Source organism: Aethalodelphis obliquidens, unplaced genomic scaffold (assembly GCF_003676395.1).
Source record: "Aethalodelphis obliquidens isolate GAN/ISIS:26980383/991018 unplaced genomic scaffold, ASM367639v1 scaffold9, whole genome shotgun sequence".
NCBI lineage: Eukaryota > Metazoa > Chordata > Mammalia > Artiodactyla > Delphinidae > Aethalodelphis > Aethalodelphis obliquidens.
Window position 1 is genome coordinate 20754387 of NW_020837953.1, and position 16338 is coordinate 20770724.

The window sequence follows — 16338 nt, forward strand, 5'->3', positions numbered from 1 at the left end:
AAAAAAAAAAAAAAAAAAAAAAAAAAAAAAAAAAAAAAAAAAAAAAACAGACTAGATGCGGCCAAAAAATAAAAAATTTGAAAACAACAACAAAAACAGACTATAAACCAGGGGAAAAATATCTGTAACATTAGTATACTTAACATATGAAGAACTCAAAAAATACTTAAAGAGCATGAGTAGTGATTCACAAAGGAAGAAATATAAATGGTGATAAACATGAAAAAGAGTTTACCATTGCTGTTAATCGAGGCCATGCAAATCAAAATAATGAGATAATAGTTTTTTGCCTATCAAGTGGGCAGAGATTAAAACGCAGATAATAATTCTTGCCCTACCTGCTTTATAAGGCACTTGTGTCAGATGAAGTAATGTATATGAAAGCCCTTTGCACATTAAAACATATCACCAGGCTTCCTTGGTGGCGCAGTGGTTGAGAGTCCGCCTGCCGATGCAGGGGACGCGGGTTCGTGCCCCGGTCTGGGAAGATCCCACATGCCGCGGAGCGGCTGGGCCCGTGAGCCATGGCCGCTGGGCCTGCGCGTCTGGAGCCTGTGCTCCGCAACGGGAGAGGCCACAACAGTGAGAGGCCCACGTACCACAAAAAAAAAAAAAAAAAAACAACATATCACCAAATGAACATTGTTGCTGTAAGACAGGTCAGTTGTTCAGAAACGACTGATGGAAAGTGGAGAGCTAATTAAAAGAGTTAAAGGACAGCAGCAACAGGGGATGACTTAATCAGATCACTTAGAGGATTGGAGATTTGTGAATTTAAGTAAGAACCTAGAATCAGAGTGTCAGAACTGAAAGTACCTTAAGAAGTATTCGATCAACCTTCTCGATTTGACAGGTGAGGGTAGTAGATACTGAGGCCCAGAGAGAAAGGTTTTTGCTTAGGATCACAGTTGTTTCATGGCTTGGGCAAACATGTTAAACCTTTTCCCACCAAATAACTCCTATCCCATCTCCCTCCCTCTTTTCCATCTCTCCCTTCTGGTATCTCACCATTTCGCCTTCCCCTTTTATTTTCCTTGCTTCCTTTCCCTTTGTTAGTCAGATTATATATTTGAAGTTTTATTACAATTACTGTGTAATTGTATGTTTCTTATACTTAATTTATAGGGGGGGATATAGAATTTGTTTCTCTTTTTAAAAAACGAATAGACACGTTTCTTCCTTATGCTCCTTGATTAGTAACATCTTTCTCCCCACCCTACCCCAACCTCTTATAGAGGACTTCTGTCAGAAAAGAGGTCATCTATCTCTACGCCCACAGACTGGCTGGCAAGGGGAAGAAGTGTGTAAATGAGTCTTTATCTGGGTTGAAAGTCTCTTTATCAGTTATTCTCAGAAGGAAAGCCCTTCTTAAAGCAGATAATTATCTGTTCAACAGAGATTCTAAAGAGAAAAATTCCAAGTAGCAGTGGTGTAAAAACAGTAATGACTAAATTGAGTGCTTACTCAGTTGAAAAAAATATTTCAGGCATTGTCTTAGGGATTTTATTTGCACTGTCACGTGTAATGCTCATAAGAACTCATGAGGGACTTCTGTGGTGACGCAGTGGTTAAGAATCCACCTGCCAATGCAGGCGACACAGGTTCAAGCCCTGGTCTGGGAAGATCCCACGTGCCTTGGAGCCGTGCGCCACAGCTACTGAGCCTGCGCTCTAGAGCCTGTGAGCCACAACTACTGAAGCCCATGAGCCTACAGCCCGTGCTCCACAACAAGAGAAGCCACTGCAATGAGAAGCCCGTGCACCACAACGAAGAGTAGCCCCCGATCACCACAACTAGAGAAAGCCCACGCACAGCAATGGAGACCCAACACAGCCAAAAATAAATAAATTAATTAAATTAATTAAAAAAAAAAACTCATGAGGATTTTACAGGTGAGAAAACTGAAGCTCAGACAAGTTGAATGACTTGCTGAGTGTTGGAGCTGGTAATTGAAATCTATTTGTCTTCATAGCCTGTGCTTCCCAGTTCATCTGGTAGAGTCTCAAGTGGCTGAAATGTACACTACTGCTACAAAATGGTGAAGACTGAGTCTAAGAACTACGGCTTAGAGAAACCAGTTTGTAATTTGCCTTAGAAGGCAAAGTCACACAGTGGACATCATCTTGGTGGCTTCCTGAGCAGTTGACACGTAATTCTGTGAGAGTCCTTAGGCTTGTGCTTGTTAAGCTAATTTTGAATACTAAGCAAGCTTTGAGTTTTAGCAGCAAGGCCTAGAAAGTTCTCGAATTGGAAGGAATTACCATCATGCATCTGTCTCTGGTTTATGCAAGTCCCTCCAGAACTGATAGGAAATGATTCTGAGAACTCATGAGAAACAGTGAAGACTAGTATCAAAAATATGACGAATGTGGTTTCTTACTAATACCCTACTTCCAAGTGAGTCAGATTTTCTTCTTGATATTAATATTTTGATGTCTTTCTTAACATTCACATTGAAGATATATTTTCCCGAGATAAAATTCCTATTGTCGTGGGAGGAACCAATTATTACATTGAGGCTCTGCTCTGGAAAGTTCTTGTCAATGCTAAGGTATGTTTGGTTCACTTGTAATTCAATGAGGAAATGGGTTCTTCTTTCTTGCCCGCTAATTTTAATGGGAGGAAAGTTGACTTTTGCGTGTTTCTTATACTCAGCAACTGTACTAACTTTCCTACTTAATATTCTGAAGCAAATGCCCCCTCCATATGTGAAGTGTGCTTCTCCAGGCTGGCCTAAGGACAGGGGCTGTGTGTGGGAAAAATGCTCCTCTGTGGATTAATTAGCATCTCCATGTAAGTTAACAGTACGTTAGTCTGATTCAGCATTTCCTGGCTGAAACAATCTATATGTCAGGGAGATATCTGACACTAACCATTCTTACAGAGATGCTATTGCGTAGGGTGGGACTTTGCAAACTATAATGTGCTGGAAATTCTGGTCCACTCTTTGGTTATACTTGTTGAGAAGACTAGACTCCTGGATGTGTTAATATAGATGTGTTAGCCTGGGTAGCTTGTACTCCCTGAATACTTCCCTAGACACCTAGTCCTCTTTCCTTTTTGTTTACTGTGGCCTCACAGCACTACCATGGTGTATTGGAATTTTCTGTTTATGATCTGTCTCTCACTATATGGCAAGATCTTCTGATTCATCTCTATTCTGTGTTCCTGAACACTTAGTAAAGTGCCTGGCACATACAGTGTTTCAGTGTTTGTTGAATTTTTGAATTAAATTTACTACTAAACCTTCATTTAATAGCCCTGGGAGATGGGCACTGAGAAAGTGATTGACCAGAAAGTTGAGCTTGAAAAGGAGGATGGCCATGCGCTCCACAAACGCCTAAGCCAGGTGGACCCAGAAATGGCTGCCAAGCTGCACCCACATGACAAGCGCAAAGTGGCCAGGTAAGAAAGCCGGGAGCCAGCTGGCGCCAGGCCCCTTCAGTGTTAGAGGGCGGTCAGTTGTTAAGTGTGCCTGGTGAGACAGGTTTGGTAATAGCAGTTAGTGGAGATTGATGTGTTTTACCTCAGCAGGTTAGGAGGTTAGGAGGCCCAGAGTTATTGCCTCAGTCCAACTCCCTCAATAAATAGTTGCACCCTACTTTGTTGTTGTTACATTTAAAATGCATAATACAGTACAGTTTTTCCCTAGGACCTATGTAATCTTGCTTCATTTTCTATTTGATCTTTGCTTTTATAACAGTTTTCATATACATTTTTTCTGGCATGTAGTCAGCTGACATTGTGATTTAGGTTTCATAATTGATTGTGCAATGCTGAGTTCTGCCCCAGCAGCTTGCCCAGTGGGAGACAGGTTTTATAAACTGTCTTATAGATCAGTTCACCTTTACACATGGAGACTTTCTTGAAGGGAAGAGAGAGATGACCTTATTAGTTCATTAACCATGTTTTGTTAGGTTGCTTTGAAATTGCAGCCTCGTGTGTTAGGTATACTTTTCTTTCTTCCTTCCTTCCTTCTTCCCTCCTTCCCTCCCTCCTTCCCTCTCTCCCTCCCTCCGTCCCTCCTTCCCTTCCTTCCGTCCCTCCCTCCCTCCCTTCCTTCCTAAGATTAGATGGTTTATTTTTTCCTCCGTAAATATGCATCTTCATTGGCTCCGTATTCTGTTCACTTCTGACTGCATCTTCATTTTATCAGTCATTTAATCTATTTTTTTCTTCTAGTTTTATTGAGATATAATTGACATACAGCACTGTGTAAGTTTAAGGTGTACAGCATAATGATTTTCCTTATGTATATCATTAAATTATTACCACAATAAGTTTAGTGTACTTATTACATAGACACAAAATAAAAGAAAAAGATTTTTTCTTGTTATGAGAACTCTCAGGCCTCACTCTTAACTTTCATGTATAGTATACAGCAGTGTTAGTTATATTTATCATGTTGTACATTACATACCTAGTACTTATTTATCTTGTAACTGGGAGTTTGTACCTTTTGACTGCCTTCATCCAGTTCCCTCTTCCCCCACCCCCAGCCTCTGGTAACCACACATCTGATTTCTTTTTCTATGAGTTTGTTTGTTTTGAAGTATAATTGATCTAGAACACTATGTTGATTCCTAGTGCACAACATAGTGATTTGATATTTCTGTACATTACAAAGTGATCACCACTGAGGTGTACTTTTCTGTAGTGCCGGAAGCGATACCTTATCTGGCAGAGTAGAGGACCTACTATATGGATGGTTATACACATTAGATATTTATAGGAACATTTGGTATTGACAGGGGTTATGAAGTATTACACTCAAATGAGCATTCTATGTCGGTGTTTCTTAATCCTTTTCTATTATCCCCCCTGCCCCTGAAGCCTTTTTAGAAATTTTTTTCCTAATTGTGCTTCCCTCCCTCCCCTCAATGAAATTTTAATGCTGAAGAATAAGATTTTGGGAGAGCGCCACACATCATTGTAATATCTAAGGTTTTTTGGCTCCCTTGAGGGCAGTGTCACCCTGTTGATAATACATATTCTAGATAAATAAAGTTTATACTTTCCAGTATCCAAACACTTTATTTTTAAACAGTTAAATAGAAATCTTCCAAAAACTTTTTGGAAAACTCAGGGACACTCTGATGAACATTCATTTTTGTATCGTTTTATGGTATGAGTCTAGAGCTTGGTTGTTACTATCTGCTCCTTTTATTAATCAGTTCTTATCATTTCTCCTTATTTTGCGACTTCTAAACTAGTAATGAGTTGAGAATGTGTTTTCGTAAGAACAGTAGGTTCTAAGCAAGAGCTCTAGAGTCTCTAAAAGAAGATTGGAGGACTTCTTTCATCTTTCTTTTAGTTTGAGGCTGTATTCTAGCCTCCAGATAAGTAAGATATCTATTACATTTTTCCTTCTTAGGTCCTCTCTGAGTGACCAGTGATAGGGAAAGACGAGGGGTCTCTACTCTTGTGTTAGGGTTTCAGGAAGTAGAATTGGATCAGGAAGGGAAAGATCACTTTCAAGCTGATAAGTTGCAATCACCCAGAGTGGTAGAGTATAGATTTGAGAGTTAAATTACCCAGTGCTGCATAACATAATAGATGCTGACAGGGCGGATAGTGGCTTAAGAATAAGTGTGTAGTTCTTTCTCCAGTGATCTTTGTGCTAGTAGAGTACTGAATTAGTCAGAAGCATTTTTCATTAATTTTAGACATACTTAAAAAGAAAGTTGATGAGCTGGATATACAGCATACTTTTGTACTGTGGGAAAGGCATTCCAGCGAGACTAGACTTGTTGGCTTATAGCAAAGTGTCCCAGACAAGCTTTTACTGCTTACCCGAAAGTGAATATGTCCTGTTCTCTTTGTGTAGTAGAAACCTGTTGTTTCTGAACCTGTTTAACTGATTTCAGAAAATTTTATATATGTTTAGAATAGTTTTATTTCTTTCTTTACCTAAAGTTTTCTTTAGAACGCTTTTCTGAGTAGCTATAGGTTTGCAGTAACCCCAGACCTTCGTGTGTTCAGGGGCTTATGCAGTGAAAATGACAGTGAGGTATTCTATAATAAATAGCCTCTCCCCTGTTTCACTTGAGAATTAATATTTCCTAATGGTTGTTATGGGTGTGCCCACCCTCCCCTTTCAAATGACTTAGGAGCTTGCAAGTGTTTGAAGAAACAGGAATCTCTCATAGTGAATTTCTTCATCGTCAACATGCCGAGGAAGGTGGTGGTCCCCTTGGAGGCCCTCTGAAGTTCCCTAACCCGTGCATCCTCTGGCTTCATGCTGAACAGACAGGTAAAAGTCCTTTGGTGTCCTAGAGTTAATCTGAGACAGAGTTTATAGTAATACATTACTGTATATAAAATCTTTAGAGTAAATCAACTATACTTCAATAAAAAGTTGTTTTGAAAAAAAATGCTTTAGAACTCTGAGTGGCTCATAATAAGCACTAAACAAGTGTTAGCTATTCATTTTATTATCATGATCATTATTCATTGACTTAGTAAGACACAGTGCCATTATCTTTCTGGAAAGCAGGTAAAGGTAGCCCTGGCATTAGTATAACATGAGTATAAGATTAGTATAGGGCTTCCCTGGTGGCGCAGTGGTTGAGAGTCTGCCTGCTGGTGCAGGGGACACGGGTTCGTGCCCCGGTCCGGGAAGATCCCACGTGCCGCGGAGCGGCTGGGCCCGTGAGCCATGGCTGCTGAGCCTGCGCGTCCGGAGCCTGTGCTCCACAACGGGAGAGGCCACAACAGTGAGAGGCCCGCGTACCGAAAAAAAAAAAAAAAAAAGATTAGTGTAAGATGAGGATGAGATAAGATGGGATGGGAAAGAGACTGCCATCCAGAGAAAATCCAAAGGAGAAAGAGAAGGAAGTATCCTGTGGAAGGAGATCTGACTCTCTGGCTAAAGCCTGGATCACTGATTATTTTGGAATCAGTAGGCCTGAGAAGTGGGAATGATGGTTAGCTAGCTAACTGATAGTATTTCTTTTTGGTTTTTTGCTAATGCCCTGTGATAATAGTAACTTCTTTATGCAACAAATATAACAGCAAGCATTCAATGAACTGCCAAGTGTTCTACATAGTACTTGGATTTCAGAGATGAATGTAGACAGTAGCTGCCCTTAAGGAGCTTCTGGTCTAGTTGGGCAACAAATAACGAGGTAGATACCCTGTTGTGATAAACGCTGGGCTAGAAGGTGCTGTGGGGCCACAGAGAAGGGATGATGAGCATTTTCTGGGGACCAATTTATAAAGGTAACTTATGAGCTAGGTCTAGAAAAATGAGATCGTTAGGGGAACAGGCGGTATAGTTTAGTGATTAAGAACATGTCTCTGAGCCAGACTGTCTGGATTCAAATTCCTGCTCCATCGTCTCTGGCTATGTGAGTTTTAAGGCAAGTTGGTTTACCTTTCTGTGTCCCACTTTTCTCTTCTATAAAATGGGGATGATAATAATACATATCTCATAGCTTCGTTGAGGATTAGATGAATTAATAATACATGCGAAGTGCTCAGAATGTGCCTGGCACGTGGTGAGTCCTCAATAAATGCAAACTTTCTAGGAAGGTAGAAAAAAAGGTTATTATCATTGTAAGCCAAGAAATAGCAATGGCAGAGATGTAGAAGAGCATAATTGAAATGGTGGAAATTTGTTAAATTAATCTCAGATTATATTATCTCAAACTTAAATTATAAGGTTATAGAAAAAGGTAATGTTTTAATAATGAACATTTTGTAAATAAAAACATGTGTTACAGTGCAGCATCCAACAGTGGTATCTGACTCATAATAAAGCTGTGTTTGACCACATTGGAATGATTATCATCTCTCACTCTGCTCCTTTGTCTGGCTCAGTAGTTCAAGATATACTTAGGATGGCTTTGGTTTAAAGTTTTTCATTCCTATTTAAGGTGTCATCTGAGAGTTCTTAAATATGAAATAGCATAAAGTTAGAGTAACAAATATAATGGAAAAAAGTAAGAGTAAAACGGGGCTCTCAGCTGCCTCTAAAATAAACAATGGATATACATTCCATACAAGAATAAAATATTTGTTGTTCCTAGTAGCTGTAATTGTGTGCTCTTTACATAAGAAGACATGCCTCATTCTGGCTGTTTTTATTGGAATTGCCAAGTTTTAAGTGTGACTAAATATAATTATGAATTATTGTATAATCTTTGGACTCTGAACCTTTTCTTCCATTTGAACAAATTCTCTTCTTTATGGCAGCCTATGCATTCATCATGTATAGTACACACCTTCGGCAGGCTTGCTGGTTGATGGGTTAATTTGATTCAAGTTCTAGATGAGCGCTTGGATAAGAGGGTGGATAACATGCTCGCCGCTGGGCTCTTGGATGAACTAAGAGATTTTCACAGACGCTATAATGAGAAGAAAATTGTGGAAAACAGGTGAGAATTTGGCTATTACTTTCACCTACTCTCCACCCCTTGCTTATGGTCAAAAGACCGTAAACATATAATACTGGCTTTGGATCTACTTGTTTGCTACCCTTCATCATTGGGAGGAGGTTTGGTGTACTTGTTACAGTTGCAATTTTCTAATCTCAGACATTCCCAGAAGTTAATTTTCAAGGGAAGTAACCTGGGAGCTGGTGGGGGAAGGTGGAGGAAGGATTTCAGAGGGTAGTAACTGCTAAGGATCTCAGTTTCCTCATCTATGAGATGAAATGGCTCAGCTAGATCATCTCCAGTGCCCTGCTAGCTTTCAGATTCAATGGCTCATCTGCTGATGCTCTCCTGTTCCCAGCCAGGACTATCAACATGGTATCTTCCAATCAATTGGCTTCAAGGAATTTCACGAGTACCTGATCACTGAGGGAAAGTGCACACCAGAGACTAGAAACCAGCTCCTAAAGAAAGGTGTGAATTCTCCATCTAACCTAGCCTTGGACATCCTTGGGTGACAGAGTGTCCTGCTGCTATGGCCTGAGAAGGAGCTGAGGCTAAAAGAGACCCAAACGGCCTTCAGCTCAGAATTGAGATTTTCACCTACCAAGTATCCACCAGTGTGCTGACGTGGCTAGTTTTCTCTAACGCTGGGCTGGATGGGCCTTCCTTTCAGCAGAGTGAGAAGTGGTTAGATAGAGGTTCTTATATCTACCTTGTCTTTCAGGTATTGAGGCTCTGAAACAAGTGACTAAGAGATATGCCCGGAAGCAAAACCGATGGATTAAAAACCGTTTTTTGAGCAGTAAGTGTCCTTGTTTTTCCTGATGCCTTGGGTCTGCTTTCGGTGGAACATAGATGTTCTCAGCTCACCCAGAAAGTGAACTTTAGTTTCTGGATCTGTTCTAAGATTTGGGACCTGACCTGGGGGGTTTTGCATAAGTGATTGTCCAGGGGTGTTTTCCTGTGATGCCTCAGAAAACAGTTCTTCCCCAGGAAGAATCTGCCTTAAGCCTTGAACACATGAGTGCTGGCTGCAGACAGGGAAGAACAAAATAGCAATACCTTCTTAGCGGAGTTGGTGCTCAGGGTTGTTTTTAGCTTCAGATTTTGTACCTGAAGAACAGTCAGATTTCCGTAGGGAGGCTTTCCTAATTAAAATGGTTTGGGGGCCAGATAAGTAGTATAAAAAGACAAAACTTTCACCAATTCTCCTAGCATCGCTTCTGTGTTCAGATACATAGTGCTTCAGGGAGCTGCAACTCTAACTTCAGTTGAACAGCACTTTTAAGGAAAAGGGAACGAAATTCTCATTCATTGGACCCTGTACTGCATCCTTAGCACTAAATTTGGTGTCATACATGTTACTGAGCCTTCAAGGTGGGTGGTATTCTTTTCTTTTTTGCAGATAAGTAAATAGAGGCTTAGAGAAGTTAAATAACTTGCCAAAATTTCCCTAGCTAATAAGCAGTAGAGTACTGAATGCGGGCCAGACTCTGAAGTCCACGCTCAGCTTTACACCATGCTTCTTATTTCCTTTAGTTATAACTTTAGCTGGACAGCATTAGTATTGGGCCTCGGGTAAGAAATTGTGTGGTTATGAGCTAAAAGGAGATTATTTAAAGGAGATTAAGCATAAGTGAAACCCTAGTTTTATCTTTTGGGCCCTTTTTTAATATGCTTTTGAATCATCCCTGTTTACCTTTTGCCATTGGATTTCTGCTTTCAGTTACAGATACGCACAGCTGGGTCTCACCCTCCTCTCAGTGCCTCTGAACAGAAACACCTTGGGCCATGTTGTTGACCCTTGGATCTCTCTCTCAGTTCTCACCCTCTGCTAGAGCTCTCCAGTGTAGTTCTCACACCAAGGGGCTTTTTACACTTTCTTCTACTTACCTTGCTTTCTCTGCATGTCCTTTTAGATAGAAGTCTTCGTGTCAGCTGAAACAAAGTTCCCTACTACAAATTTCTAATGCAGCTTCTCTTCTCCGCAGGGCTAACAATTAGTCTGTAACAAAAGATGGGTTTTTGGGATAATGATTTGGAACTTCTTCCTGTGGTAAAGGCACAATAACTCCCCCATCTCTGAGTCATGAGGGCTCGATGGCATCGTATGCCCGGTCCTCATTCATGTATGCCGGCGCAGTCCTGGTGCTAGGGTGAAAGGCACAGCTGCCCTGTAAATCAGGAGCCGTGTGTGATTGGCCAAGGGCTGGTCTGCTGGGGTAAGGTTCTGGCAAGAAGCCAGAGGGACTTCCCCACCCCAGCTTGGCCTTGGACCCAAGCCAGAAATAGCAGCTGGGAGCCGAGAACTTGTTGAAAGGTACTTAGACAGGGCACAGAAGCCCAACAAAGGACTTAGAGGGGAAAGGAAAATATAGAGTGGCCTGGAAACAGGTGCAGAGCTTAGCCAAGGCCAGGTGTGCTGTGGGTGCTGCCTGCACCCTCCCAGTCTCACCTTTCCGTGTGGTGGCAGGTGCAGCCCAGTCCAGTTTATGAAGAATCTTATTTGTGGTTGGCACTATCAAAAGGCCAGCACCTGCCAGCCGTTGGCATTCTGAGGACTTTGATGTTTTTGTCCATGGGGCAATGCTCTTTGCCTTTAGGCAACTGACTTAACCTGGATGTGGAAGGCAATTTAGTGTATCCACATACTGGGGAAGCTACCAGCAGAGACTAAACGTAGTTGGCTCAGATGGATGAAATGCTTATAGCTATACTTGCGGCTACCTCCGGTCTTATCTCCCTTCAGAAGTATTCACCAAAGGGTATTTCTTGAATACTCCTCTAGATCTGTTTCTTAGAGACAGGGCTCAACTAGTTCAATTCCAAGGCTTTTTTCTAATTTTCAGATTCAGCAGCTCACTGGTTGATACTCTGCTGTTACCAGCCCATGATTATCAGTATGGTATTAATGAGTTTCGTGAATGCTAGACTGCTGAAGGGATGTATACAAACCTGAGACTAAAGAAAGCTGTGAACTCTTTTGCCACAGAATGACATCACTGTAAGATGATATGGACCTTAGAACAGGCACTCACTTCAAGCTGCTAATTGCCTCCTGTCACGTGCTACCTTTATATTGTAGCCCATACAGTGGTCACTAGAGCTGTTACTCTATATTGTTTTCCTGACTGATCTGGAAGATCCTACACCTGAGACTCTGGATTATACAGCTAGACTTATTGGCTGCAGACCAGTCAACCTTCTGGGTCTTTCTTGGATTGTGTGTAGCTGTTTGGTTCATGTTTCTGGTTAGATTGAATGGCATGGTCAGAATGTTTATTTCTTTGACCCCGTATGTTTCCCTTGAGGATTTTGGAGCCCTAGGAGCAGAATAGATTGGGTCTTGGAGGCTGACCTCTCACAGCTTTTCTTTGTCGTCATTAGGACCTGGTCCCAGTGTTCCCCCAGTATATGGCCTAGAAGTGTCTGACGTCTCGAAGTGGGAAGAGTCTGTTCTTGAACCTGCTCTTGAAATTGTGCGAAGTTTCATCCAGGTGACTATTAATCATGGTACTGTCTATTGTCTGGTTTTCACAAAGCTTTCCTTTGTTGACACCTTTGTTGCTATTCTGGGAACCAAGCATTCTTTTCCTTGGAATAGAGCAGAAGGCTGCTTTTAAATCCCTGGAGGCTGCATTTCTACTTTCACTTTCAGAAAGGTTGTTGTTAAAATCTCTTCACAGCCCACCTGCTCTCTGGGGTGAGAAAAAGGAATCTTGGGAAAATCTCACTCCTCTTAATATCAGAGTATAATATCCAAATCTCTTTGAATCAAATGCTTCTCCCCCATCCCTGCCTTTTTTTTTTCAGGGCCACAAGCCTGCAGCTACTCCAGTAAAGATGCCAAGCAGTGAAACTGAGAACAAGAGAAGTTATCACATGTGTGACCTCTGTGATCGAATCATCATTGGGGACCGTGAATGGGCAGGTAGAGTCTAGGATAGAGAAATCTGTAAGGGTGGGTCACACTGACTTCATGAAAAATTTAAGGTCTTTGGTAGGTTGAATGCTGGAGTCTGCTTGTTTGTAAAAAAAAAAAAAAAAAAATGACCAGATTCCTCTAACAGCCTTTGTTCAAATTTCATGGAGAGGCCTTCTCAAACGGGAGAGTTATCTCTGTATTCTCAATTTCAAAGGAAGATCATATGCCCTCTAGCTTCAGCTAGAGTAGATATTTTACTGAGAGGTCTGCAGTTAACTTGCCAGAGCTCCTTTGACTTTCATGATCCTGCCTGAGTAGTTTCTTGGTCTCATGTTTAGACCTCAGTGGGGGTGAGGTAGGATTGTAAGGGAAGCCAGGCAACTCACCCAAGAGGCCAAAGGAGCAGAAACAGCTGGGAGGGAACAGGAAGTGCAGTTACTCCTCCTGAGTACATTCTTCAAAAGTGGTGTCTCTCCAGTAACTTTTAAGGTAATACGTTGAAATGGTGTTGGTTGCAAAAACTGTGATGAAAAGTGTTAAGGGAAACTGTGTGAAAGCAAGACGGTTAGACACGCCGAAAGACGGTGGTCAAAGGGTACTGTCTTCTTCATAAGGCGCTCCTGACCAACCCAGGAACAGCCCCGCACCGAGGTTCTAGTTCCCCGTTTCAGAGCCTGGATCTGTCTTTGCCATAGAGTCACATTGCACTCCCCTGTCGGATTTCTGCAGTAATCCAGCAAAGCTCAAAAGGGCCTTAGCCTCTAAGCCTTGAATTTACATTGTATTTAGAAACTTGTTGAAGGCTCACTCCTTTTAGGCACAAGCAGGGCTTGTATTTTACCCAGCGGCTGGAATCCCGTTCAGAGTACTGCTTTGCATGGCATTCTCATAGAAGAGGATTTTTCCCCCCATACCAACCAATAGAACGATTAGTTCTATTAACTGCTAACGCTGGCAAAATGAACTGCATTGTCAGAGACTGGGGATGGCTGTGATTGCCCAAGCAGCAGAAGAAGCCTCAATTATCGTTGGTTCATAATGATGAAAGGGGAAGAGAAAGAGAGTGTCTGATTGTTTTTTCTAAAGGAAACTTAGTGGTTTGATTTGTCGAATGTCCTTCAGGGATTGCCACAGAGAAGCAACATTTGTGAGCCTTTGTGAGCATAGCTTGTGTAAGCCCTTCTATAGTGCCATCTGTCAAGTCCTTGCTCTCCCATCTCCTGCTGCCATGGAGAGTCAGTCCAGAAGGCCACTTTTTGCCGTAGGCTCTAGCTGGAGACAAAACTGACTTTTTCCCTCAAGTAAACTTTTCCTTGACTTCTAACCTCTTCCTTACCTACTTTTGCTTCCAAATCCCTAAAAATGATGTTTTAAGTAAGTATAAAAGAACTTAATCTCGTTGTCTATCTTTATAGGTGTTTCCAGATAAGATTTCCTTGAAAAAGAACAGGATGGTAAAAAGGAGCTTGTGTGAGTTAGTCAGAAGCTGAGAACTGTCTTTAGGGTGAGAGGTCAGAAATTGATATCAGCCAATAGTAGCTTTTCAGCTTTACTGCTTCTGTGGATCCGTGAAAGGGATCATCAGAAAAGAATACTTGCTGTGATCTCTCTGGTGCATTGTGTGCTGGAGAATGCGAGTATCTGGGTTAGTCATTCAGATGGCTTATCTGACCCAGGCATAGGGATGTCACATCAGGAGGGGCAACCTGAGCGAGCTGGTTAAGAAGAGGGAAGGGCGGCTCTGGGTACCGTAGGCCTGAGCCATCTGTCCTGCAATACAGATTAGAATTTGGATTTGTAACTTATTTATTTATTTATGTATTTATGGCTGCATTGGGTCTTCGTTGCTGCGTGCAGGGTTTTCTCTAGTTGCGGCGAGCGGGGGCTCCTCTTCGTTGCGGTGTGCAGGCTTCTCATTGCTTCTTTTGTTGTGGAGTACGGGCTCTAGGCGCACGGGCTTCAGTAGTTGTGGCATGCAGGCTCAGCAGTTGTGGCGCATGGGCTTAGTTGCTCCGCGGCCTGTGGGATCTTCCCGGACCAGGGCTCGAACCCATGTCCCCTGCACTGGCAGGCGGATTCTTAACCACTGGGCCACCAGGGAAGCCCTGGATTTGTAACTTTTGAGATGTGTGAGTTGAAATGTATCTGTAACAGGCAGCCCTATATGGGAAAATTGAGTCTGGAGCCCTATTCTGGAAAACTGACTCGCGTTTTGAGCTACAGGTAATCTGAAGAGCTTACCTGCTGTGTGACCTTGGACACAATGTAAGACCTCTGAAATCAGTCTCCTCCTGTATAAAATGAGCTGAATAATACTGTCCCGCAAGATTGTTGTGTGGATTTAGTGATGTAAAGCCCCCAGCAGGTATACGTGATATGTGGTAGCTAGTTTGCTAGCTAGCTGGCCATATGACTTATTCTTCTCTTAAAAATGCTAAGCAGCTGTACCAGTACATGTGTTGATCCCGTTATTGTTAAAGAAAAGGATTGTATAGTTAATTTTGTATGCTTCCAGGATTAGCTGTAGAAAATCCTAATTTTTTTTGTTTGTTTTACCTTAGCACACATGAAATCCAAGTCCCACTTGCACCAACTGAAGAAAAGAAGAAGGTTGGACTCAGATGCCATCACTACCATAGAAAGTCAGAGTATTTCCCCAGACCATGATAAAGAGCTTAAAGAAAAGGGATCCCTAGGGCAGAATGTTGAAGAGCTGAAATCCAGCATTTAAGGGACTTGTCCAGTGGCCTTTGCAAAGGTGGCAGGGGTCCAGTTCTTTCATTCAGTGGTGTGGTTTTATTTATTTATTTTTTTATTTCTTTTCTTTTTTTTTTTTTTAGCGGTGTGGTTTTAACCTCTCATGTTCTCTGTCATGGAAACAGCAGGCCTTGTTAGCTCCTGTGTGGCTGATATGTCTGGTCTGGTAATGAGTTTGGGAAGGGCTTTTTTTTTTTCTTTTAACCTTAAAGTTTCTATTTTTGAAAGAGGCACAGATTGCACTTTTTTACATTTGATCTTTTTGGTGATGAATACTGGGATTTACTGTATCCCTTAAAAAAAAGTTTTATATCCTTGACTCTGGCTGGAAATATCTAATTTCCGGACACTTGTACAGATGATTGAGTTATTGTGAGCCACAATTCAAGAGTTCTGGATTTGGGTGAATGGCAGTAAAGGATCAGCCCCAGTGAGATAATTAAGTGAACCAAACCGTTTTTGGAATTCCATCGAGACGGAGAGAATCAGACTGAAGTGGTTTTGTGACATGGAACTTGAAAACTGAAGACTGGCATTTGTTGAGCTCCTCCTGTGTGATAATCACTGCTATCTTTCTATTGAGTTAGGAGACTATATTTTTATTGAAAATTAAATAAAGAAAAAGTTTGCAAGAACCTCTCTCGTCCTTAAAAAGATGTTTATGTTCATGTCTAACTTATATACGGTATGCTTTGTTTTCAGCATGAGAGCTGTTTCTCAAAGTCGCTGTTCTTAATGTGCTATCTGTTTATTTAGCAATGGCTATTGAGCGCTTACTGTATTCCTGGAAAACATCTGGAGAGGATCTTTTTTTTTATTGGAGATTTGTTATCTCCAGTTGAAGCTCTCTTATTGGAGTGACCTGAGCTACCAACAACGTGAGTATACATATATATGAATATAACGTAAGATTAAACATTTTTCAGTTTGCAGTTCAGCAGCGTTTATGTTGTGCAACCAAAACTTTTTCATCACCCCAGACAGAAACTCTGCACCCATTAAGCAGTAACTCCTCACTCAAGCAGTATTTTATTTGTTCTGAATCTACTATATGAGAGGCCCTAGAGTAGGCTAGAGGGATACAGAGATACAATGAAATGTGGTTCTTGCTTTCAGGGAGCTTGTAAATATCTTATATATACACAGACAACAAATTTAGGTAAGAGACTATCAAAGACCGTAAGAGCTGTATAGAATTTCACTTTGGAGGGAAGAGGGGAGGGATCATGGAAGAAGGCGCATTTCTGCGGGACCTGAAAAAGCAGTTCTTTGTGAATG

General features: G+C 41.6%; 1 protein-coding gene across 2 annotated transcripts in view; it reads left to right on the forward strand.

The window, feature by feature from the left end:
• Positions 1 to 15699, forward strand: part of TRIT1 (tRNA isopentenyltransferase 1) — a 46238-nt gene extending 30539 nt beyond the window's left edge. The window contains exons 3-11 of one of the 2 annotated variants that reach the window (XM_027108986.1): positions 2453 to 2551; positions 3260 to 3405; positions 6111 to 6253; positions 8267 to 8378; positions 8737 to 8849; positions 9103 to 9180; positions 11766 to 11875; positions 12192 to 12309; positions 14865 to 15699. In XM_027108986.1, coding sequence (XP_026964787.1) covers positions 2453 to 2551; positions 3260 to 3405; positions 6111 to 6253; positions 8267 to 8378; positions 8737 to 8849; positions 9103 to 9180; positions 11766 to 11875; positions 12192 to 12309; positions 14865 to 15034 — 1089 coding nt within the window. In that variant the 3' untranslated portion in view covers positions 15035 to 15699. The remainder of the gene's footprint in view (positions 1 to 2452; positions 2552 to 3259; positions 3406 to 6110; positions 6254 to 8266; positions 8379 to 8736; positions 8850 to 9102; positions 9181 to 11765; positions 11876 to 12191; positions 12310 to 14864) is intronic. The other variant, XM_027108987.1, reaches the window with a different exon arrangement.
• Positions 15700 to 16338: the final 639 nt, after the last annotated feature.